The sequence below is a fragment of the Leptodactylus fuscus genome, chromosome 11 (assembly GCF_031893055.1).
Source record: "Leptodactylus fuscus isolate aLepFus1 chromosome 11, aLepFus1.hap2, whole genome shotgun sequence".
Lineage (NCBI taxonomy): Eukaryota > Metazoa > Chordata > Amphibia > Anura > Leptodactylidae > Leptodactylus > Leptodactylus fuscus.
In genome coordinates this window covers 21,321,040-21,344,963 of record NC_134275.1, presented here as the reverse complement: position 1 = coordinate 21,344,963, position 23,924 = coordinate 21,321,040, and the positions used below count along the sequence as shown (strand labels likewise).

The 23,924-nt window shown below is 41.6% G+C and overlaps 1 protein-coding gene across 2 annotated transcripts in view; it reads left to right on the top strand.

Moving 5' to 3' along the window:
- The window catches only part of BRINP1 (BMP/retinoic acid inducible neural specific 1), a 190,901-nt gene that overhangs the window by 61,706 nt on the left and 105,271 nt on the right, over window positions 1-23,924 (top strand). For both annotated transcript variants that reach the window (XM_075260066.1, XM_075260065.1), the window contains exon 2: window positions 12,225-12,480. In XM_075260066.1, coding sequence (XP_075116167.1) covers window positions 12,275-12,480 — 206 coding nt within the window. In that variant the 5' untranslated portion in view covers window positions 12,225-12,274. The remainder of the gene's footprint in view (window positions 1-12,224; window positions 12,481-23,924) is intronic.

Here is a 23,924-nt window from a genome sequence, read left to right as displayed (position 1 = left end):
GATATCTTTATATACTTATGCAGGTACTACTAATGAAGCGTAGTATAAGAGATTACCTTCTATTGAAACTAATGGAACCCATGGCTCAGTCAGTAAGGTAACAGGTTTGCATACTCTATTTGTAGGTCTCAACTCTCAGCTCATACCTAATAAAAGCAATGAATCAAGTTCCCTCAGTAACTTCCTCTTTAATAGTCGCTGCACTGAAGTGACCTCACTGTGCTGTAAATACTAATGAGCCGGCAGCCGGATGATAGTGACTTCATTGTATGACTGGGTGAGGGAACCTGAAAATCGGGAACCAGGTTGAGTTGCTGAGTCTGTTTAGTTTAGTAGAGACCACTGAAAATTAAGTAACTAAATTAAAATTAGGTTGTTTTTTAGAGACTAGAGAAACTGGAAGTCAAGCTGTATAAAATATAACAGAAGGAGGCCAAACATATTAGTAATGCTGCCAAAGCATCAAAGGAAGAAAAAATAGGTATATTGGCGATAAAAAGAAGAAAAAATTTTGCAAAAAATGAGATTACAAAAATTAGAATTGGGGAAAAGAACTAATTTGATAGGGGGGGGGTCTGAAGCTGACAATTGTAATAGTTACTTGTGTTCAGTACTTTCAGTAGTTGGCATAGGTGTGAGCTATGATTTATGGCATTTAGACATATAGATGTAAACTATAGCAAATTTTCCAAGTTGTAGGAGGTCGTGCCCACTTCCACTTAGTCCCGCCCTTACCCCAGACACTTTTCCAAAAAGTGGATGTGGATTTAGGTGATTTTCTTGCAATTTCCTGTGCACTGAAATGGGACCAGGACCTAGAGATTAGCAAGACCCCAATAAGCATCTAGAATGCAAATACAGGATTGGCGAGATGACTAGAGATGAACGAACACTGTTCGGATCAGCCGTTCCGAACAGCACGCTCCCATAGAAATGAATGGAAGCACCTGGCAGGGCGACCGGCTGCCGGCAAAGTGTACGCGCCAGGTGCTTCCATTCATTTCTATGGGAGCGTGCTGTTCGGAACGGCTGATACGAACAGTGTTCGCTCATCTCTATTTATAACGTATTCCGTCCCTTATTCTATTGTCAGTCACCCCATACTCCTTATTTGGTGCTTGTGATCCAATGTAATATACACTCACCGGCCACTTTATTAGGTACACCTGTCCAACTGCTCGTTAACACTTAATTTCTAATCAGCCAATCACATGGCGGCAACTCAGTGCATTTAGGCATGTAGACATGGTCAAGACAATCTCTTGCAGTTCAAACCGAGCATCAGTATGGGGAAGAAAGGTGATTTGAGTGCCTTTGAACGTGGCATGGTTGTTGGTGCCAGAAGGGCTGGTCTGAGTATTTCAGAAACTGCTCATCTACTGGGATTTTCACGCACAACCATCTCTAGGGTTTACAGAGAATGGTCCGAAAAAGAAAAAACATCCAATGAGCGGCAGTTCTGTGGGCGGAAATGCGTTGTTGATGCCAGAGGTCAGAGGAGAATGGCCAGACTGGTTCGAGCTGATAGAAAGGCAACAGTGACTGAAATAGCCACCCGTTACAACCAAGGTAGCCAGAAGAGCATCTCTGAACGCACAGTACGTCGAACTTTGAGGCAGATGGGCTACAGCAGCAGAAGACCACACCGGGTGCCACTCCTTTCAGCTAAGAACAGGAAACTGAGGCTACAATTTGCACAAGCTCATCGAAATTGGACAATTGAAGATTGGAAAAACGTTGCCTGGTCTGATGAGTCTCGATTTCTGCTGCGACATTCGGATGGTAGGGTCAGAATTTGGCGTCAACAACATGAAAGCATGGATCCATCCTGCCTTGTATCAACGGTTCAGGCTGGTGGTGGTGGTGTCATGGTGTGGGGAATATTTTCTTGGCACTCTTTGGGCCCCTTGGTACCAATTGAGCATCGTTGCAACGCCAAAGCCTACCTGAGTATTGTTGCTGACCATGTCCATCCCTTTATGACCACAATGTACCCAACATCTGATGGCTACTTTCAGCAGGATAATGCAATGCCATGTCATAAAGCTGGAATCATCTCAGACTGGTTTCTTGAACATGACAATGAGTTCACTGTACTCCAATGGCCTCCACAGTCACCAGATCTCAATCCAATAGAGCATCTTTGGGATGTGGTGGAACGGGAGATTCGCATCATGGATGTGCAGCCGACAAATCTGCGGCAACTGTGTGATGCCATCATGTCAATATGGACCAAAATCTCTGAGGAATGCTTCCAGCACCTTGTTGAATCTATGCCACGAAGAATTGAGGCAGTTCTGAAGGCAAAAGGGGGTCCAACCCGATACTAGCCCGATACTAGCATGGTGTACCTAATAAAGTGGCCAGTGAGTGTAGTAATTACAAGGATCATACACAAAGAGGCTTCGCTGTTTTGCTGCCATTTTCCGTAGATATTTATGTAAAGGATTTCTGAGCTTTCATTGATTTTGTTGATTCGATTGAGATATATATTGAAATAAAATGTAAGTATGACTATTACAGATGCTCAATGTATATAAATATCATGTCTAGTATTTTTACCTCCAGTGGATTAGCCACCAAGGAAAATATTTTCTCTTTACTTTTAATGCTATAATCTTTAATGAAGGAAACTGGTAGCGCTGAAAAGCCTGAAAAGAAAGAAACTTCAATGTTCAGTTCTACATTGCATGGACATAAGAGGGGAGGGTGCAGGGGGAGGCATATATGCTTATACAGTACATAGTTTTGTAGGCAATTTTTACTGGTACACACAGAACTACCTATCATATGGAGAAAACACCAGTCTGAAGATGGGGACTGATGATGGGTTCCAGCAGAGTAGTTTCCTAACTTAGAAGAGGTGTAGATAAGAGTCCTACAAAGACTGAGAGTACGTAGAAGATTTAGGAACAATGCTCCTGCCATTGAGAATTGCTGCATGTGGATTGTGGACTGTTGCATTGTCCTCTGTCCTCCTGTCCTTCTGTTCACCCTCCTCTGTCTATCTGTCCTCTTGTTCTTCTGCTCACCCTCCTCTGACTATGTGTCATCCTGCCCTTCTGCTCACCCTCCTCTGTCTATCTGTCCTCTTGTTCCTCTGCTCACCCTCTTCTGTCAATGTGTCCTCCTGTTCTTCTGCTCACCCTCCATTGTCTGTGTCCTCCTGCCATTCTGCTCACCCTCCATTGTCTGTGTCCTCCTGCCATTCTGCTCACCCTCCTCTGTCTATCTGTCCTCTTGTTCTTCTGCTCACCCTCCACTGTCTATGTGTCCTCCTGTTCTTCTGCTCACCCTCCTCTGTCTATCTGTCCTTTTGTTCTTCTATTCACCCTCCTCTATCTGTCCTGCTGTTCTTCTGATTAACCCAGGAGAGTTCAGTAAGGCTACGTTCACATCTGCACTGGGTGTCCTTCAAGCCCAGGTCCATCAGACATTACTAGATGATAAAATCTGGCTACTTCAGCAAAAAAGAAAAAAAAAACCCAAATACCCGACAGTTCGCGACTGTCATGCTTGTCATTATTTGCGCCATCAGGCTGACCATTTTTTTCTGTTCTTCAGACCAGAAGAAGGGACTGCCCGATGCAGATGTGCACATCTTGACCTAATGAGAATGGAAATTGTTAATTGTTCTGACAGTTACGTGATCATACCTATATCAAGTATTAATTCTATTAACTCAGTATGTCAATTATGAGTGTGTTAAGAAAGTAGTGTTTTCCATGATATTGGCTAGGACAAATATTGGCAATGTGAATGGACATGTGTAAGAAGTGCCAAGCTCTACATCATTGTGAACGACCTCTTTGTATAATTTGAGCCCATTGCTGAAGGTGGAGGAGTCTGCAAATGGATGCAGTTTGTAAATAGCCGGACAAGTGGAGGTCTTATAGGGAATGTGTACTTTAGGGATTCTGCCAACATGATAGTGGGAAGCTGTCACAGTCAGAGGAAGGTGGTCTAACCAATGGAAGAAAGGGAGCCTAACTGAATATTTACTAACGAAGTAGGAATTCTTAGCTAAACCTCTACTATACTCTTCATGAACCTTCGAAGACGTCTGGAGACATAATATGTATAATTTTTAGTTATCTGCAGAGAAGGAGGTTATCTTTGGCTATATGTGCTTAATATTGGACTGGCCTACCAGAATACTAGAGTATCCTCCAGTAATAAGGGTCCAGGAGAGGACACCTAAACTGGAAGGATCCTATGGTGCATTTCCTAGGGCTTGTTGGAGGGTAGACCTCAAGAATCATATCTTATGGGTCAAAGAGAACTCAGGATGGCATGGTATGTGGTTGGGTAACCTGTGCAGTTCCCATGTACTAAGTGGTATTATATGATCAAAATCTCCATCTGCATCTATGTCCACATCTTACCTGAAAGGAATAGCTAGGCTGCAATTCACATCACAACCACTGGGTGACCAAGACGTAGAGACATATAACAAATGCATCTCCTGACAGAGTATCACCAAAACTTGTTTTTTTCTAAACCTGATAAGGAAGGTCATATCTAAAGTTTTAACATTTTCTCTCGTCACACTGAGACTGTAAAGCTGTGTCATCACAGTGTTCCCAGGACCTTTCCCGCATCACTCTGTCAGCATTAAACTTCAGCCTTCCTATTGTGTATCATGTCGCCAAGAGAATTTTGCAGAAACCAGAAATGTAATTCTGTCTTTGCAGATATAAGCAATTTTTTATAAAATGTATTTTCGCAATGTGCAACGGAACTCAAAATAATAGGAATGGCATTTTCATATGGAGATATGTCTGATGGGAATTTCAGCATATGTCTCAGTTACTTGAATTATTTAGCTCATGTTTACCACGAAGTGGTCTACATTTGTGATGCTAAATGAACTTTTTAAATGGATATATATTTAATGCATTCCTCCATTTATGTTTAACAATCCCCTGAAGATAAGAAGTTAGTGATTTATTGTGAGCTGATTATCTTTATACTTTTTAATAAAAAAAAATAAAAAAATACTTGACTTTGTAGAGTCTATTAAGACTGAATTTCAAGTGTACGTTGGAGGTATACCATATATAGGAAGGTTTAACTTGTCTCACATGAGCTGTTGTTGGCAGGAGGATGTGAACTCACTGTGTCAACTAACCAGTCTGGGCCACTCTCAGGGAGGGTTCACACGGTGTAACGTGACGCATGATGTGGCACGTAGATGCCGCGTGAGCTTTTGCAGGCCGTTCATGCTCCCATTGATTTCAATGGGAGCGGGGATCGTATGCGCCGCGCTATTTTGCGGCCGTGATTTTGCGAGCGTGAACGGCCCGCAAAAGCTCACGCGGCGTCAATCCACATCACGCGGCACGTTACACCGTGTGAAACCTCCCTCAAGATCATTGTATAAGTAACCCTCCCGGTAGTCACCCCTTTAACCCCTATATCGGAATCTGGACTTTTTTTATGGGAGGATTATTAGGCTAACCCTTGGAGAGGTCTCAGTGTAGCGAACAGCTGGTGCTGGCCAGAGAGACATGAGCACATAGCACAAAAGAGTTAGACAGAATCCTAGTGAAGGATACCGTAGGCCAAAAAGTCAGGGTACATATGTAAGCAGAATGATATCCAAGGTCAGCAATGGGAATGAGGGTCAAGGTCAGGAATGAGCCAGGTATCCATAAATGGGTCAGAAAATGCAAGAAGCAGCACAACACCAACAGTAAACACCTAACAACAATGGACAGAACCTAATTGCTCAGGCACACGTGAGGGGCTGAGCAAACCTAATTAGCTCAGAGTGCTCAGGGATTGTCTAGGGGCAAATTAGCAATTGTGTACTAGCTCTTTAAGAAAGTGAGTCTGTGCACCCTATAGGAGCAATAGGAACAAGAAAGAAAAGGGTGCATAGAAGTGGTGTGCCATAACCTGCAGCCATTATTGAGAAGGAGGTGGAGGCCCGCAGTGGGGTAAGACACATGATGATGGCTATGAGTCACCAAAACTACATGAATATTGCTCTATAGGCATACTGTGGTATGTATCATCCATTGGTTCCCATGTTAAAGTATAGTGTAGTATATATTTTTTGTGGGATACCTCAGTATGGAATAGGGCAGTAGACTAAGCTACTCCAGATAGCTATAAAAAGGTATTCTGACATATACCAGTCCAATGTTTGTAAGGGGCCCATGGGTGCAATTATTTGATGGGAATAATTATAATGCATGTGCCATAATGACATGCATACCTCACAACTTTCAGGGGACCAAAAGAGGACCAAAATCTGTGGCTCATGGAGTGTGACGTGGTAAATTTACGAATAAAGAGCCACACCTCTATCCCTACCCATACCCACTCCCACTCTCACCCAGTACGTTTGTGGTTCCGCTTAGTATAATGTGCCTTTAGTGGCCCTTAGATAATATCATGACATGACTAATATCTTACTGCTTCCAACCGGTATCATTCTCTCTTGTGGCCCAACAAAGTATAATGTCTCTCTTGTGGCCCCTCAGAGAATAACAACCACCCCAGTATAAAGTCTCCCTTGTCACCCCCAAATAGTATAATATCCCCTTGAGACCCTCACACAGATTAAATAAGGATACTGGTGGATACAGGTGGATACCTGTATTATATCCCATTTTGGGGGGGGGGGTCCAGGTGAAACTCATCAAACCCAGGAACTATGCAAGTGAGTACTTTTTTTGTTTCTACAGTGGGGTTGGATATAGTAAGGACAACACCATGTTTGCTCATCTCTTCCAGGCTGATTCTGTCTTCCTAATTACATCAGGGAAGACAGGCTTGCACATTCCAGTGAGCTCCCTTTATTGATTTGCAACACTGAGGCACCTGACTTCCTAATTACATCATGGAAGACAGATTTGCGTATTCTTCCCATGATCCCTTGCAAAGTGGAGTGCTAAAGGCTTAACAAGTCTCCACACACCTATATGGTGGTCTCTCCCTAAGGAGTGACGATATCCCCTTAACCCTGTCTAAGCCTCTCACCTCTAGCAGGTTAAGCTTCTCTACACCGGGCTGACGAGATGCAATAACATCGAAATGGCCATCCTCGGTGGAGAGACTATACCTGGTAATAATCCCAGCATCATTGCAAAACAAAGGCCTCTTGGAAGGTCGAGCATGATGTTAAAAGGAGCAGCCATTATTGGGCCATATCACTGAGATTCTGTCTTCCTAATTACATCAGGGAAGACAGGCTTGCACATTCCAGTGAGCGCCCTCTATTGGTTTGCAACACTGAGGCACCTGACTAATTACAACATGGAAGACAGATTTGCATATTCTTCCCATGATCCCTTGCAAAGTGGAGTGCTAAAGGCTTAATAAGTCTCCACACACCTATATGGTGGTCTCTCCCTAAGGAGTGACGATATCCCCTTAACCCGGGCTGATCTTATGGCACTCACCAGGACACTAGCTAGCTGTGATATTGACTATGTTCTTGAAGCACTCAAAGTGAATATTGTTCCTTCTCATCATGTAGTAGTCCAAGAAGCTCCCGTCTTTTCATGTTATAGTGTTTATAACAAGGAAGGAAGTCACATCCCTCATTATGTAAATAAGTATAAATCCATTTATAAAGAAGAATTTGTGCTTAAGGAAAATGTCTGGTAATCGCTCAATTTCGTAAGACTGAACATTGCAGACTGGAATAATAATAAGCAATTAGGAGCTTCATGTGATTACAATCAAAATAATTGTACCATCTTTATCTGTGGTTGCTTTGGGTTGCCCTTCTTCTCTCGATCTCTGATCTTAATAGTATTTCCTTTTATATTTACTGCCCTTTCGTTAATCCAGTACCTGCCAGTTTCATAGGATGGAGAATGAAAACGCGTTTCAACTCGCTAGTTAATTTCTTTCTCTAGAAGCCATGTCGTGACCTAGTTGCACTTCCAGATGGCAAACCATGTCGTAAATTAGTCTCATTGCTCTGAAATGTCAAAGCCGTGCATGATGTTTGTGGTGTTTGACTTCGGTGACTTCCATCTCTGATGAGTATAAAAGCTTGCACGCCCAATGCAGCAGATGTTTTTCACTAAATGGACAGAAGCAAAATTTCTTGAGGGTCTTGTGAACAAAAATTGTGAGCCAATGTGTCTTACAACTGTATAAATTGCTTTGTGAAAATGTGCTGCATTTGACATGAAAGTTCCCAATATAAAAGTGCCCATACACATTACACTAGATATGATAAAAATAGAGGGGTTCAACCAATATGAACATTTGGCAAATTAAATTTAACAACAAAATAATTACTAATGCCAACATATTCTACAGGCAATCTAAATGTTATATCAGCATGTCTTTGGATTGTAGGAAAAATCGACGTAAACAAAGGGAGAACATACAAACTCAATTGGATGTGTGTTAGGGAATTGCCGTTAAGCAATTCCTCAATAGCTGCTGTTGGAACCTGGGAGGAAGGGGAACGATGGACACAATGAGATCTAATGCTTGACCCACCCCCAGTCCCTACCTATGTGTTTCAACTACCCTAGGCCGTAGAGGACAACTGGGCGACAGTCCCTTCCTATAATACAAGAAAAAACACAAAACACAGACAAGGCAAACAAACAAGAACGGGTAATCAACAGAGACAAAGGTCAGAACCAACTGGGCAGCGCAGTACAGAATCTAAACGAGAAGAAGAGTCAAAGAGAAAAGCAAAGGTCAGAACTAGATAATAAAAAAACTGTTAATCAATATAATGCTAGCACGTTCTAAGAGACTAATAGCAAACATCCAAGAGAGGGTTGGAAGCCTATAGGAAGGACATCATATAGGATGTCAGTAAAGGAGCAACTAACCTTAACTATTTAGTAACCAGATGAACTCAAAGCCCTGGCTGGATTGGTACACTGCAACGAATTCTCAACTGTACTAAAACAACAGGAGGCCCTGGAGCAGAAGATCCTAAATGGACATGCCTCCTGCACCATAGCATGCAACCGGAGGATGGTGCAGAAGTTCGAATGGGCAAAGATGTTACATTGTGTCTTTGGCTGGATTCAAACCTATGACTTTAGCACCGCAAACCACTAAGCCACCATGTTGTCCCATCATTGTTTCAGATGACTGCTGTCACATTGTTACCTTTTGAAAATAAATAGGTTGTATTAAAAATTTTCATCTAGAATGGAAGGTTTTTTAGTCCACAAATTATCTTTTTTTAAAATCCTTCACCCAATACCATTGAATATGTGTGGCCGGTGTAAAACAACCAAAACGTCTATGGTTGTGTCGACGAAAGTATCGCTCACCTGACAATTATTCGTTCAATGTTTGGGCAGCCATTAATGTACTTTGTTCTAATATGTGTCATCACCTTTAGTCTTCGATGTCTTCACCGTTTCTGAGGAACATCAGGAACAGTTAGAAAACCATATATTAGTTAAGTGGAAAATTGCTTTTTGATCTTATATTGGGAACAAACCAGACATGTTCTGGATGATTTATGGAAGTAGCACAATATATTCTTTTTGTAGGAAGCATCCAACGTCCAAATGTAATAAATTTTTATTATCTGCCAATGCTAATGACTGAAGAGAGCGTTCCTTAGCTTTACAGGTCTAACACTTCTCCGCTGGCATACATTATCAGTGTTACAAGCCAAATATTACTGGATTTGGATCAAATAGCCCAAACTGAATTTTTATCTTCTACTCAAACTTCAAGACGTCCTCAAAAATAAACAAGGAAGAAAAGAAAATATTGATATCTGCTGGGTTTGAGGAGCAGTAAATAAATCTGTGAAGTGATTACAATAATATGCAAATCGAGAATAATAATAATACAATAATTTGGGTTTGGTGTAATTTGTACATTTTATCACATTTATGAGATTTTAGAATCTTATTCAAAGCAAAACTAGATTTAAATTTGACGTCAAATTGAAGTTAAACATTTTGCAACTATAAGTAATCCAAATTTTTAATTTTTTTTTTTTAAAGATTTTCTCTAACCATCTTAAAGACAGTATATATTCTTGATAGGTTGCTAATCGAGATGACCATGAATACAGGAACTTTCTATGGTCGAGGACTTGTCAGAAACCCAGCCATGATGTCCTTATTGTAGACAGGTTATCAGGCAAGGGCACTACATGTATGAGAAGATAACCCGGCCACATTAAGGACATCATGGTGGCACAAGTGCCAGACCATAGAAAGTTCCTGCATTCATGGTTATATCCATAGGCAACCTATCAAAACAAAAGACTGTCTCCTCTAAGATGGTTAGAGAAAATCTTTTAAACTCTGTCAAATTTTTAATTTTGTATATTTGCAAAAATGTTTAACTTTTAATTGTCTAAAAATTTAAACATGGTTATGTTTAAAGGACACCCCCTTTAAAATATTGTTTCTTGTGGGCAGGGATGGGTACAGACAGTTAAGGTCCCTGGTGCAACAACAGGATAGTGTCCCCTAGTCATGTAGTAGAACATACAGACCCAACAAATATTAAGGTAAAATAAATGTTACATTACACTGTTATTTGAGTAGTATAACTGTTATTGACATTGCATTAGAGCATCCAGGCTACTAAATAGCATACCATGTGTTGGTACAGAGAAATCATTTGCTAGATAGACTAGATGAGTACATTTATCTGCAACCTGCTGTGGATAGCGCCCTTCTATCCTTGCAAAATATTCATTGAAGTAACTTGTTGTACTCTACCTTCTTATGACAATCTCTATGTACTCTAACATTCTGCTAAACCAAAGGATGCTGGGAAGGGTCTGTTGGAGTTTCTAGGTTCCTAGGTTTCTAGGTTCTATGCTCATCTACTGCTCAAGTCAGGAGAAACTAAAAATTAACCCCTCCACCCACCTAACTTCTAATTTACTCCAAGTAGAAAAAAATCTATATTTACCCATGTCCCTGGAACAATCATGTGACCACTCCAGAGACACTTTCTGATAATCCAATGACGCCCTGTTTAACTGCTTCCAAAACCTAACGTCACCATTACTCTCCCCCTTCCGCTATCCTCTGCAATACTTACCAAGTTTTCCTGTGTCCGGGATGGCTCCTCCCCTCTTCCTGCTTTCTAGCAGTGGGCAGAATAGGTTAGCTAGGGAGATGGAGGAGGGTGGGAGGGGCTAGTAATGGGAAGGATCACTAGGCTAGAGAGAGACAGGAGATGGTGGGAGGGCCTGGTAATGGGTGGGATTGCTAGGCTAAATAGAGACAGGGGAGGGTGGGAGGGGCTAGTAATGGACGGGATAGCTAAGGTTAGAGAGACAGGAAGTGTTTTGTAATGGAGTGAGAGAAAAGGGGGTGCTGAGTGAGAAGGAGTTAGTGTAGCAGCTACACAGGAAAATGCACAGCAGGAATATAACACCAAGTAAACAAAGGGAGAGCTCATTACTAGCACTAACACACCTAAATAACAAAAAAATAAATTCTGCCCAGAAAACCCCTTTAGGATGAAGTCCTGTCCCACAGATCAGATTTGTGAGAACCCAGAAGACAAAAGCCTCCTCTCTTTCAAGGATCCTATTCAATACACTGCCCAGATGGTACAGTATTTCTGCTCTGATTTGGAGTGAGGCATTGTCATGCCACTTCATCCTTATTCCTTTCTTAAAGAGGACCTTTCACCACCTCCACCATCTCCAAACCATCACCATCATATGCTTCAATGGGTTTCACCCTAAAAAAAAATTTCTAGTCCCCACAATTCCAAAGTATTCATTTCCGTTAGTTTCAGCACAGTCATACACTCTATTGACAGGTGGGCGGAGCTGAGCTAGAGCAGAAAAACAGGGACCGCCCATCTGAAAGCAGAGAGCACTGCACTGTAACCAATAGCAATGATTTTTTTGGAAGTGGTAAGGGCTACTCAAAAAAATTCCAGCTATACCAGAATCAATGGAGCACCACCTAATGAAAGATGGAGTTGGGTGGATGGGGTGAAAGGTCCTCTTTATGTTCCCTGGGATGTATAGAACAACAAATTTATGTTACCATCACGTAATGGTTGATATTAAAGGGAAATTCTGGACTGTAGATAATGATGGATGGAAAACAATCTTATTTTTGCTTTGTATTTTTGTAATTGCTTGCCAACATATTGTTTTGGTTTTTGGATCTACTGCAGAGATGTGGACAATTCTTTGAAAAGTGTACAAAAAAGATGCGGTAATGTTTAGTGAGCAGACAGTGTAACTGTAATAAAATTGTTTCTATTTCTCTCCTTTCTTCTTCCAGGACTCCAGAAAATGGAGCAAGAATGAGAGGGGAGAAGCAGAGGGAGAAGCATGAGCTGGCGTCTAGTCAAGTTGCTCTCCTTCCTGTTTGTTTGGGAGCAGATTGCTGTGCAGGAATCATTCCAATCCCAGGAACATGTCTCCAAAGAGTTTGACTGGCTCATCTCTGATCGAGGTCCATTTCACCATTCTAAGAGTTACCTGTCCTTTGTGGAGAGGCATCGGCAGGGCTACTCAACTAGATACAAGATTTACAGGTTAAAATTTGCCTATTTGGGTTATACCACTGGATACATAAACTGTAATATTCCAACTTTTATGTGAACATGCTCTTACTTTATGTTATTAGGAAGATGATGTATGTTCAATGTTGGTGGTCATCCTTTAGAGGGCCACATCCTAACTGAACTGATCTTATCACATGTTGTACTAGTGGTTGTATACCATTTCAGTTTCTTCCTATGACAAAGGAGGAGAAGGCTAAGATGTCCGACACTATAGTTGGATAGATAGATAGATAGATAGATAGATAGATAGATAGATAGATAGATAGTAGGGTTGAGCCGATCTTGACTTTTCAGGATCGATTTTAAAAGCTGATTTTCAATAATTTTTCATTCGAACCCGATCTCGATCCCAATTCCAATCCCAATGCAAGTCAATGGGATTTTTTTATTAATTGGAGATCGGATTTTAAAAGCAATCCTATTCACTGTACAGCATGGAATCTAACAATTGAACGCTTTAATTGTTAGAATCCATGCTGTGTAGTGAATCACTAAGTAGCCAAAGGATTTTTTTTTTAATCCTCTGGCTACTTAGTCCCCCCTGGTGTCCACTTACCTGCATAGATGGCTGCTCTGGTGCCCAGTGTTGTTGTTCGCCTTGCTGCCGCTCACACTGCTCTTCTCGCCTCGCTGCCCCCTGCCTCCCAGATTAGGAGAGTGTGGGCGGGTTAGGAGAGTGTGGGCGGGTACTGGGAGAGGAGACGTCACGTCTCCCCGCCCTGTACCCACCCACACTCTCCTAAGCCACAAGCTCCGCCTTCCTAGCTCTTTAAACACTAACCTGGGAGATGGTGGCAGCGAGGTGAGAAGAGCAGGGTGGAGTGGCAGCGAGGAGAAGAAGAAGGAGAACACCGGGCACTGGAGCAGCCATCTCTGCAGGTAAGTAGCTACTAGAGATGTTAGTTTAGTCTCCCATTAGAATGAATGGAGGCAGCCGATGCGCAGGGGAGCCTTCACACTGAGTATACACTCCACTCAGAATGAGCGGAGCGTATACTCAGTGTGAAGGCTAAGCAAAGCATTGTGGGAAATAGTACCGTTCTCGATCCCACCTAAAAAGATCGTGTTCGGAATTCCGATCGCGATCGTGAAATTTTCTCGATTGCCAATCGGAATCCGATCTTTCCCGAACACGATCGCTCAACCCTAATAGATAGATAGATAGTTTCTGTAGCCAGTAGTCAGACAATAGTGTAAAAGCTAAAATATAATACACTAGAATAAAACTTAAAGCGTAACTAAACTTTCAAGCACCTTTTTATTTTCTGACAGCATTAGTAGAACACTGGTTTCACATGAAAGAAAATATTCTATTATTCTAGTATTTCCAGAGATATCATGAGAGGATTGTGAACAGCTACTGCTGCATATAAATATCCCAATCCCATTGCAGATATCTCTGGAAGTAACACAGGCAGAACTGTGATATTGGTTTCATATAAAAGAAGAGAAAACCACAGTTTTATGTTTAGTACCGTAATACCCAATATTTAACCGATTGATATGACCTCTTCCTCCAGCTTTACGGTAGCTTCCCTGCATTACACAAGAGCATATACACCTGTACTCTAGTAAGAGAAACAAGGAAAAGAATACAGAAGGGACAGAAAGTGGAATTCAGCTCGGGATTTCATGGAAAGAATCGAAAGCGAATAACGTATAATAAAATATTAATTCAAAAATGCTGCCAGAAAATCAAAAGTTGTCTAAGCCTAAAGCCCCAGGTTGTGGAAATGTATTTTTTTGTTGTTGCAGATTTTGCTGCGGTTTTATGAGCTAAAACCTGGAGTGGATTGAGCAGAAAGGAGAAGTAAAAGGGTGTGTTCACACGGCGGGAAAATGAAGAGGAATTTTTCTTCATTTTTGCCGTGGTCTAACCGTGATGGGATGCCAATGCAGTGCAGTCACGGCATCCGCTCCTGATTAGTCCTGGATGAATGGGCTTAGTCAGTAGGGATTCTCAAGCCATGAACCCTGCGGCTGATTCAGTCGCAGAATCCGTGGCAAGATAGAGCAAAACGCTTCTTTTTTCTGGATTCCAGGAGGGACCTGCTCCAGTTTCGGGGACGAAATCCGCCTTCAAATCCACGGCAAATTCCTCCGTGTGACCAGACCCTCAGAGCTTCCTATATATTTCCTATTCTTTTTATTACCATTCTTAGCTTTGGCTCTCATAAAAATTCTGCAAAATCTGCAATAAAAAAGCTGCTTTTCCACAATGTGGGGCCTCAGCCTTGAGGTTTGTGTACTCTTTAATCCTTATACACACCAGGTTTGCTACATAAAATTGCCTCTGCAAATCCAGAGAAAATCCAAGGGAAATCCACATATTTTGCTGCTGATTTGTTCACCCCCTTCCTGAAACTCCCACAGAAACAAATGGGAGGCATAAAAAAATCCGGAAGCAGATTCTTTTTTCCCCCACATATTTTCCCTGATTACGCAAATCTAACAGAGGAGTAATACACTAAAACCTAATTTTAGTAATATATTCAAATAAAATCAGAGCTCAGTTCACACTTTAAATGATAGAAGTGCGTCAGCCGAAACAAAATTTTTGTTCCTCTAATAATGTTCTTCAACGCGTTTCACCGTAGCTCATCAGCAGGATAATATACGAGTACGAACGTAATGCATAAATGCACTCATTTCGCCATAACTCATCAGAAAGATGATATATGAGTACCAACGTAATATAAATGCACTTATTAGACCCCAATTCGATCACTTAGTGTTAGTTTCACACTTCAAATGGCTACTGCCTGGGCTGGTATTTTGGAGGAGTGGAGGGGTTGTTAGTGGATACTCCTGGAATAAAATCCACCATTTATAGCTATTCAGACATGTATATTCACCAGGTCAGATAATTGTAGTCTCGTACTACTCCATATGTTCTGAAAGGGCCCCTTCACATGGCGTAAGCGCTCGGCTCATTCCGAGCCGTACACACGAGCGCTTCTAAACACTTCCCATTCACTTCAATGGGAGCGCGCGTAAAGCCGGCTTTACGCGCGCTCCCATTGAAGTGAATAGGAAGTGTTTAGAAGCGCTCGCATGTACGGCTCGGAATGAGCCGAGCGCTTACGCCGTGTGAAGGGGCCCTAAGTGCACAAGGTACAAATCCTCCCTTCTGATTAGATACAGGCAGGATTTCGGGTGATTTTTTCAAAACTGGAAACTCAGGGCGCTTTTACACCTGCACCCGGTGTCCAGTTTGTGCATTCCAAACCAGTTTGGTTTGCAAAGATGACTGCCTGTGTGCGTCTTCTGCCTGACCACAGGGAAACCTTTTTTTTTTTTAGCCGGACACAAAGTCGGACATGCAGGACTTTGTGTCCGGCTAAAAAATGGTTTCCCCGCGGACAGGCAGAAGATGCACACGGGCGGCCACCTTTACAAACCCATTCAAGTGAATGGGTTTGAAAACTGACCTTTGGGTGTCCATCCTCTGTCCAGTTTCGCCAGGCTGAAGACGGAAACCCGGTGGAATGGACAAACTGGACACCGGGCGCAGGTGTGAAAGCGTCCTTATCTGCATCTAGTGGCCACAGTGAATGGATATCAATGATAACATACCATCCTCCATCTAATGCTATAATGCAAATGGCCACTGAGCACCAGCCTCACAGTTCACAAGTTTGCCTACAGCATTGCCTATAGCATTAGTTGGGGTTGGTATGCTATCATTGCAATGTGGCCACTAGTAGAAGATATTGTTCCACCCATTCAGCTTTAAAAACTCCCCCCAAATCTTGCCTGTATCTAATCAGAAAGGAGGATTTGTACCATATGCACTTAAAGAAAGAAATAGTATAAGACTACAATTATTTGACCTGGAGAATATGCATGTCTGAATAGCTATGAATGGTGGGTTTTATTCCAGGCATATCCACTAGCAACCCCTCTACTCCTCCAAAATATTAGTTAAGTTTTAGTGTATTACTCCTCTCGGTGAACTGTGTGAATATGGCCTTGAGTTGGAGAGAGTCCTCCATTACTCAAACTGTTCCTCAGGGCTCGTTCACATCTGGCCCGGTCTCCGTTCTGCAGGTTTCCGTTTCCTGCACAAAACAGAGGCAGGAGACGGAAACCTGCAGGACTCTTTCTCACCCATTCATTTGAATGGGTGAGAAAGCTGTCCGGTCGTGAGCGGCGGTGAGCGTTTTATGCTCTCCGCCGTGAAACCGGGTTTTTTAATCCGGACACAGAGTCGGACATGCAGTACTCTGTGTCCGGATTTAAAAAAAACGGTTTAGCGGCGGAGAGCATAAAACGCTCTCCGCCGCTCACGGCCGGACCCGGTCTGTGGTTTCCGTCTTCTTGCATGCAGAAGACGGAAACCACAGAACGGAGTGCCGAACGCAGGTCAGGTGAACAGGTGAATTCCCCAGTGGGTCCCTGAGCAGGATAGGGCCCCAGCTCACTCTGACATGGCACAGTACACTCATTGTTCTTCATACAGATATTCACGCTCATGAGTCAGTAAAATATACCGGATGAGATTATTTGAGAAACTACCCAGTTTATATTTACAGTCCTATGAAAAAGTTTGGGCACCCCTATTAATCTTAATCATTTTTAGTTCTAAATATTTTGGTATTTGCAACAGCCATTTCAGTTTGATATATCTAATAACTGATGGACACAGTAATATTTCAGGATTGAAATGAGGTTTATTGTACTAACAGAAAATGTGCAATATGCATTAAACCAAAATTTGACCGGTGCAAAAGTATGGGCACCTCAACAGAAAAGTGACATTAATATTTAGTAGATCCTACTTTTGCAAAGATAACAGCCTCTAGTCGCTTCCTGTAGCTTTTAATCAGTTCCTGGATCCTGGATAAAGGTATTTTGGACAAACAATTCAAGTTCAGTTAAGTTAGATGGTCGCCGAGCATGGACAGCCCGCTTCAAATCATCCCACAGATGTTCAATGATATTCAGGTCTGGGGACTGGGATGGCCATTCCAGAACATTGTAATTGTTCCTCTGCATGAATGCCTGAGGATTTGGAGTGGTGTTTTGGATCATTGTCTTGCTGAAATATCCATCCCCGGCGTAACTTCAACTTCGTCACTGATTCTTGAACATTATTCTCAAGAATCTGCTGATACTGAGTGGAATCCATGCGACCCTCAACTTTAACAAGATTCCCGATGCCGGCATTGGCCACACAGCCCCAAAGCATGATGGAACCTCCACCAAATTTTACAGTGGGTAGCATGTGTTTTTCTTGGAATGCTGTTTCTTTTTGGACGCCATGCATAACGCCTTTTTTTATAACCAAACAACTCAATTTTTGTTTCCAAAATGAAGCTGCCTTGTCCAAATGTGCTTTTGCATACCTCAGGCAACTCTATTTGTGGCGTACGTGCAGAAACGGCTTCTTTCTCATCACTCTCCCATACAGCTTCTATTTGTGCAAAGTGCGCTGTATAGTTGACCGATGCACAGTGACACCATCTGCAGCAAGATGATGCTGCAGCTCTTTGGAGGTGGTCTGTGGATTGTCCTTGACTGTTCTCACCATTCTTCTTCTCTGCCTTTCTGATATTTTTCTTGGCCTGCCACTTCTGGGCTTAACAAGAACTGTCCCTGTGGTCTTCCATTTCCTTACTATGTTCCTCACAGTGGAAACTGACAGGTTAAATCTCTGAGACAACTTTTTGTATCCTTCCCCTGAACAACTATGTTGAACAATCTTTGTTTTCAGATCATTTGAGAGTTGTTTTGAGTAGCCCATGATGCCACTCTTTAGAGGAGATTCAAATAGGAGATCAACTTGCAATTGGCCACCTTAAATACCTTTTCTTATGATTGGATACATCTGGCTATGAAGTTCAAAGCTCACTGAGGTTACAAAACCAATTTTGTGCTTCAGTAAGTCAGTAAAAAGTAGTTAGGGGAATTCAAATCAATAAAATGATAAGGGTGCCCATACTTTTGCACCGGTCAAATTTTGGTTTAATGCATATTGCGCATTTTCTGTTAGTACAATAAACCTCATTTCAATCCTGAAATATTACTGTGTCCATTAGTTATTAGATATATCAAACTGAAATGGCTGTTGCAAACACCAAAATATTTAGAACAAAAAATGATTAAGATTAATAGGGGTGCCCAAACTTTTTCATAGGACTGTATATGCTGTAGACACTTGGTGGTTGAGATGACACCTAGTATAGAGTCAGGGCAACCAATATCAGCCTACCATCTTCTTAATCACATTACAGAGACCCCAATAACCAGTCCTCCTTCAGCGTCCATCTACAGCCTCAAGTCTGCTGCAGTGTGAGCATCTATCACTGGGTCACAGGACTAGGAGGGCCCTAATTCAAAGCAAGAGCCAGGCAGCATGGCCCTAATTCAAATCAAGAGCCAGGCAGCATGGCCCCAGGAACCCAGGACAGAAACAATCAGAGGCAAGGGCAAGGCAGCCATTACTACTACATTTATGTTGGTGATATTTTAGGAATTTGTGAATGAGTGTCAAGTAATATTTGCATATAGCGATATAGTGGAATTTTACTGGTGGGCCCTAGGCATCCCAGTCGACACTGTCTCTACTGATACATATCTATTGATACATATGGCACATGATGATAAGAAATCCATAAAGAAGGCCGGAGAGAAACATCTTTCAGCTGTACTTAGAACTGCAGAGCCTTTCTGTCTGTGCATCTGTGTATGGGCGGAGAGCGTAGCGGTATAATTAAATATCTGCAGAAACACAGAAATTGAGAAACTCATGAAACTGGATGGGCTCATCATATTGCTCACTTGACTGTAAAAGATGGAGATAAAGTTGTGTCATTTGATGCCACAGATAGTCTAATAGACATATCCTACTATTTCACAAACATGTCAAGCAGAAAGTATTTATGCCTCCTGTACATTAGAACAATTCCCTCTCATGTGGATGAGCTAAAATATTATTTCATTATGATGAAAAAATGAAAAAAGTAGAAAAAAAATGTATCTTGCTGACATTATTTTTACATGACAGATTTCCATGCATTGTCACTTTTGATATTCTTATTCCTGAAGATGATGTGACTTGTACGCTCAATCCAGCTATGGTGCAACTGATAAAACTACTTGTCTGTATGTGTAACACAGATCTGTCACATTGAACATGCTGCCAGTAGGAACTAACCAAATCTCTGGGATAAATGCAGTATAGGTTACCCTTAAAGGGGTGGTTCCATCAAGGATCCTATCTATACTGGTAGCTTATCTAAATTGAAGACTTTTCCTAAATATATTGCTTTAGAAATGCTGCTTTGTTTGCCTGCTACGTGAACTTATCCCTCCAGTTGTTTACACAGCATTGCTATAACCATGGAGCTATAGGACAATTGATGTCACTTGTCTGCCGGCAGGACAATTTGCTCAGATATTTGCAGTTTGCTGATAAAGCCAAGTATGTTATCTTTCTGTGTAAACACACAGATAACACTGAGTCCCTTCTGTACAAGAATCTGCATATTATCTGATCTGCATAAGAATTGTGATACTTTTCAGGCCCATTCAGCAGGGTGCGGGGATGAGGAGAAATATAGGAAATTAAAAGAACAGACTGCAGGCAGCCTGCTGAAACACTGAGATGGGAAAACCCCAAAGTAAGTTTGGTCTACAGTAAGCCAACCAAAAAAATTGCATACAACATTAAAGTTACATTTTTTGAATTTTTTTTAATTTATAGCAATGAAAGGCTACGGCCCCACATACCGACACGCAGCAAAAAATAAAAATTCTGCTGATAAAACTGTGGCAGAAACGCATCAGTTTTTTTGGAAAAAAAATTTCATTGCATTTTCACAGAGTTTCTGCCGCGTTTCTGCCTATATGGAAACTGCCAGTTTCGCAATGTGTGGATGGGATTGACCAGAATACCATCCATGTCGCAGGTACTGTAAAACACTGTGGTTTTTGCTGCAGCGGTACAAAGCGACCAAATTGTGGCATTTATGATACACGAGGCCTCCAAGATAAAAAAATAATAAAATAGATTTCATAAATAATAAAACACTTTATATATGTGGCAGCGAGTATATAGAATACCACCAATATTTTAAGGTTTTGTTTGTACAGTTTCCACTGTGTTTCTTGCAGGTCCATAGGATAAATTCGATCCCCCATTTTTCTGCTTGCTGGGGGAATGCGGCAGGTAGACCCCTAGACATCTAACACTTTACCCATACCCTATATGGATCGGGGATGTGTCCTTCATGGAACAATCCCTATAAGTATTAATCTTCCCCAAGAATTGGAAAATAGTTGAATACTTCTTATTAGAGAATTCACAATGCACCGTACGTATCCCAATGTGCCGAGACTCTTTTCTTACCAGGAGAGAACTTTTATATTAAATGAATTACAGTTCACGGATTATATAACCGGTGACTTAGCAATCCAAGTATAAATTGCTTTCACAACTATTAAAGAGCGTTCTACTTATTTGACACAGAAATGCTTTTTGCAGAAGCAGATTCAATACGTGTATGTTAAAAACAAATCCAACCGAAGAGGAAGCGTCTTGAGAAAGTCAGCTGTAGGTCGTTCCTCCTCTGAAGCTTGAATGAATGTGCTGGAATTAGAACAATGGAGGGGCCGTCGTGACCTAAAAATTATTGTCCATGAGAACATGAATTGAAATTTCTGTTCAACAGATCAAAAGTTAATGGGGCGCATTCATCATTGGGATTTTTTGAAGGCTTTTTTCCTTTTCTAAAATTTTTCTTTTTTTGTTAATTTTTAGAGATGAGCGAGTAGTATTAGATCGAGTAGGTATTCGATTGAATACTATGGTATTCGAAATACTCGTACTCGATCGAGTACCACTCGCTATTCGAATGGAAAAATTCGATGCAGAACCAGCGTTGATTGGACGAATGCTATACAGTCGGCCAATCAACGCTGGTTCTTCTCCTACCTTTAGAAGTCTTCTCCGTGCAGCTTCCCCGCGGCGTCTTCTGGCTCTGAATTCACTTTGCCAGGCATCGGGCCTGGGCAGAGCCGACTGCGCATGCCAGCACTACAAGAAAATGGCCGCTTACAGTCAAAGCAGCCATTTTCTTGTAGCACGGGCATGCTGAAACACTGAGATGGGAAAACCCCTTTAAAGGTAGTCTACAAGCCATGCCGGGATCATTTTCTTGTAGTGCGGGCATGCGCAGTCGGCTCTGCCCAGGCCCGATGCCTGGCAGAGTGAATTTAGAGCTGGAAGACACCGCGGGGACGCTGCAAGGAGAAGACTGCTCGGAGAATCCAGCTCGACCCTCACTCGTGGACTAAATTCAATTTGATCGAATGTTGCCTACCCCTGAAACGAAGCATTTTTCCCCCATAGAGTATAATAGGATTCGATATTCGATTTGAGTATTCGAATATTGAGGGGCTACTCAAAACGAATATCGAATATTTAACTACTCGCGCATCTCTATTAATTTTATTTTGGTGCATTACATGGTGTATTTGAGATCGGCTTTGAACCGCTCTTTCTTCCCTCCTTCCGTAAATTCTTCTCTCTTTTCATAACCGCCAGTATAATTTTTCAAACAATTTCAAAGAATAAAATTTTAAAATTTAAACTTAATTTAACAATAAAATTTTAAAACGGACACTTAATTTAAATTTAATGTAATTAAAATTTAAAACAACAAAATGCAAAAAGCAGCAGCAAAAAAATCTCGGTGCCCACAATCCATCAGGGCCAAGCAAGCACCGCCTAGAGCAATACAAGGAGACTTTGCTAATGATCCACAGCTTGGTAGCAAAATAATTTTCTTTTAAAATGAATAATGGAAAAAAACCTTCCGCTTTAGGTGGATGAGGTGCTGGCTAGAATTTATATACAGCACTTAGGACTGGAATAAATTCATGATAAATATGTAAAATGTGTGATATGTATGATGGTAAATAGTGATAAATGGAACTTGTGTTTTTACGCCACTTAAAGGGATCCCTTCTTTAACTAAGTACAAGTCAGAATAGCCTTAAGAAAGGCTACTCTTCTCCTACCTTTCTTTTTCTGATTCGCGCCGCCGTTCCTGAGAAATTTCTTATTTCTTCCATATGTAAATGAGTTTTCAGACAGCACTGGGGGCGTCTCCTGTGCTGTCCGAAAACTGTCCAGTGATGCCTCTGTCTTCTTCTCCAGACCGCTTCATCGCCGGGTCATCGATTGAATCTTCAACCAAAAGTGCCAACTGCGCATGTCCGTTGGCCATTTCCCTGTGGCCTCTAACACGAGCTCCTGTTTGGCCACAGGAAAATGGCGGACGCACATGCGCAGTTGACACTTTTGGCTGAAGATGCAGCCGATGATCCGGCGAAGAGGCGGTCCAGAGAAGAAGACATAAGTGGCGCTGGAGAGTTGTCGCAGAGCTCAGGAGACGCCCCCTGTTCTATTTGAGGAAGGGAAACGCCCCCTGGGCTGTCCGAATACTCATATACCTATGGAAGAAATAAGAAATTTCTCAGGAACAGCGGCGCAGATCAGAAAAAGAAAGGGAAGGGAAGAATAGCTTTTCTTAAGGCTATTTCAACATGTACTTAGTTAACCGGTTAAGGACCAGGCCCAAAAGTATGTTAAAGACCAGGCCTCTTTTTTCAAAACTGACATTGTGTGTTTGACTTACACAAATGAATTTGAGATGGTTTTCTCGTAACACATTATACTTCATGTTAGTGGTAAACACTAATCAATATTTTTGCATTTATTTATAAAAAAACTAGGAAATTTGATGGAAATTTGAAAAAAATTGCAATTTTCAAAATGTGAAATTCTCTGCTTTTCAGGCGGATAGTCATACCATCCAAATACATGAATAAATATTATCTCCCATATCTCTGCTTTATATTGGCATCATCTTTTGATTGTATTTTAATTTATTTTGGACGTTACAAGGCTTACAAGTGTAACAGCAATTTTCCAGATTTACAAGAAAATCCTCCAAACCAATTTTTTAGGGACCACTTCAGTTCTGAAAGTAATTATAAAGGCCTGTATAATAGAAACCCCCATAAATTACCCCATTTTCAAAACTGCACCCCTCAAATTATTCAAAACAGCATTTGGGATGTTTGTTAACCCTTTAAGCATTTCATAAGAATAAAAATAATATGGCAGTGAAATTTAGACATTTCATTTTTTTTCACTAATACATTCATTTAGACCCAAAATTAACACATTCACAAAGGGTTGAAGGAGAAAATGCATCTGACAGTTTATTGTGCAATTTCTCCCGTGCACAGAAATACCCCACATGTGGGTGTAAACTGATTTTTGGGCACACGGCAGTGCATGGAAGGGAAGGAGCGACACTGGGTGTTTGAACAGCAGATTTTGCTGGAATAATTTTCAGCGCCATGCCTTATTTGCAGAGACCCTAGAGTACCAAAACAAT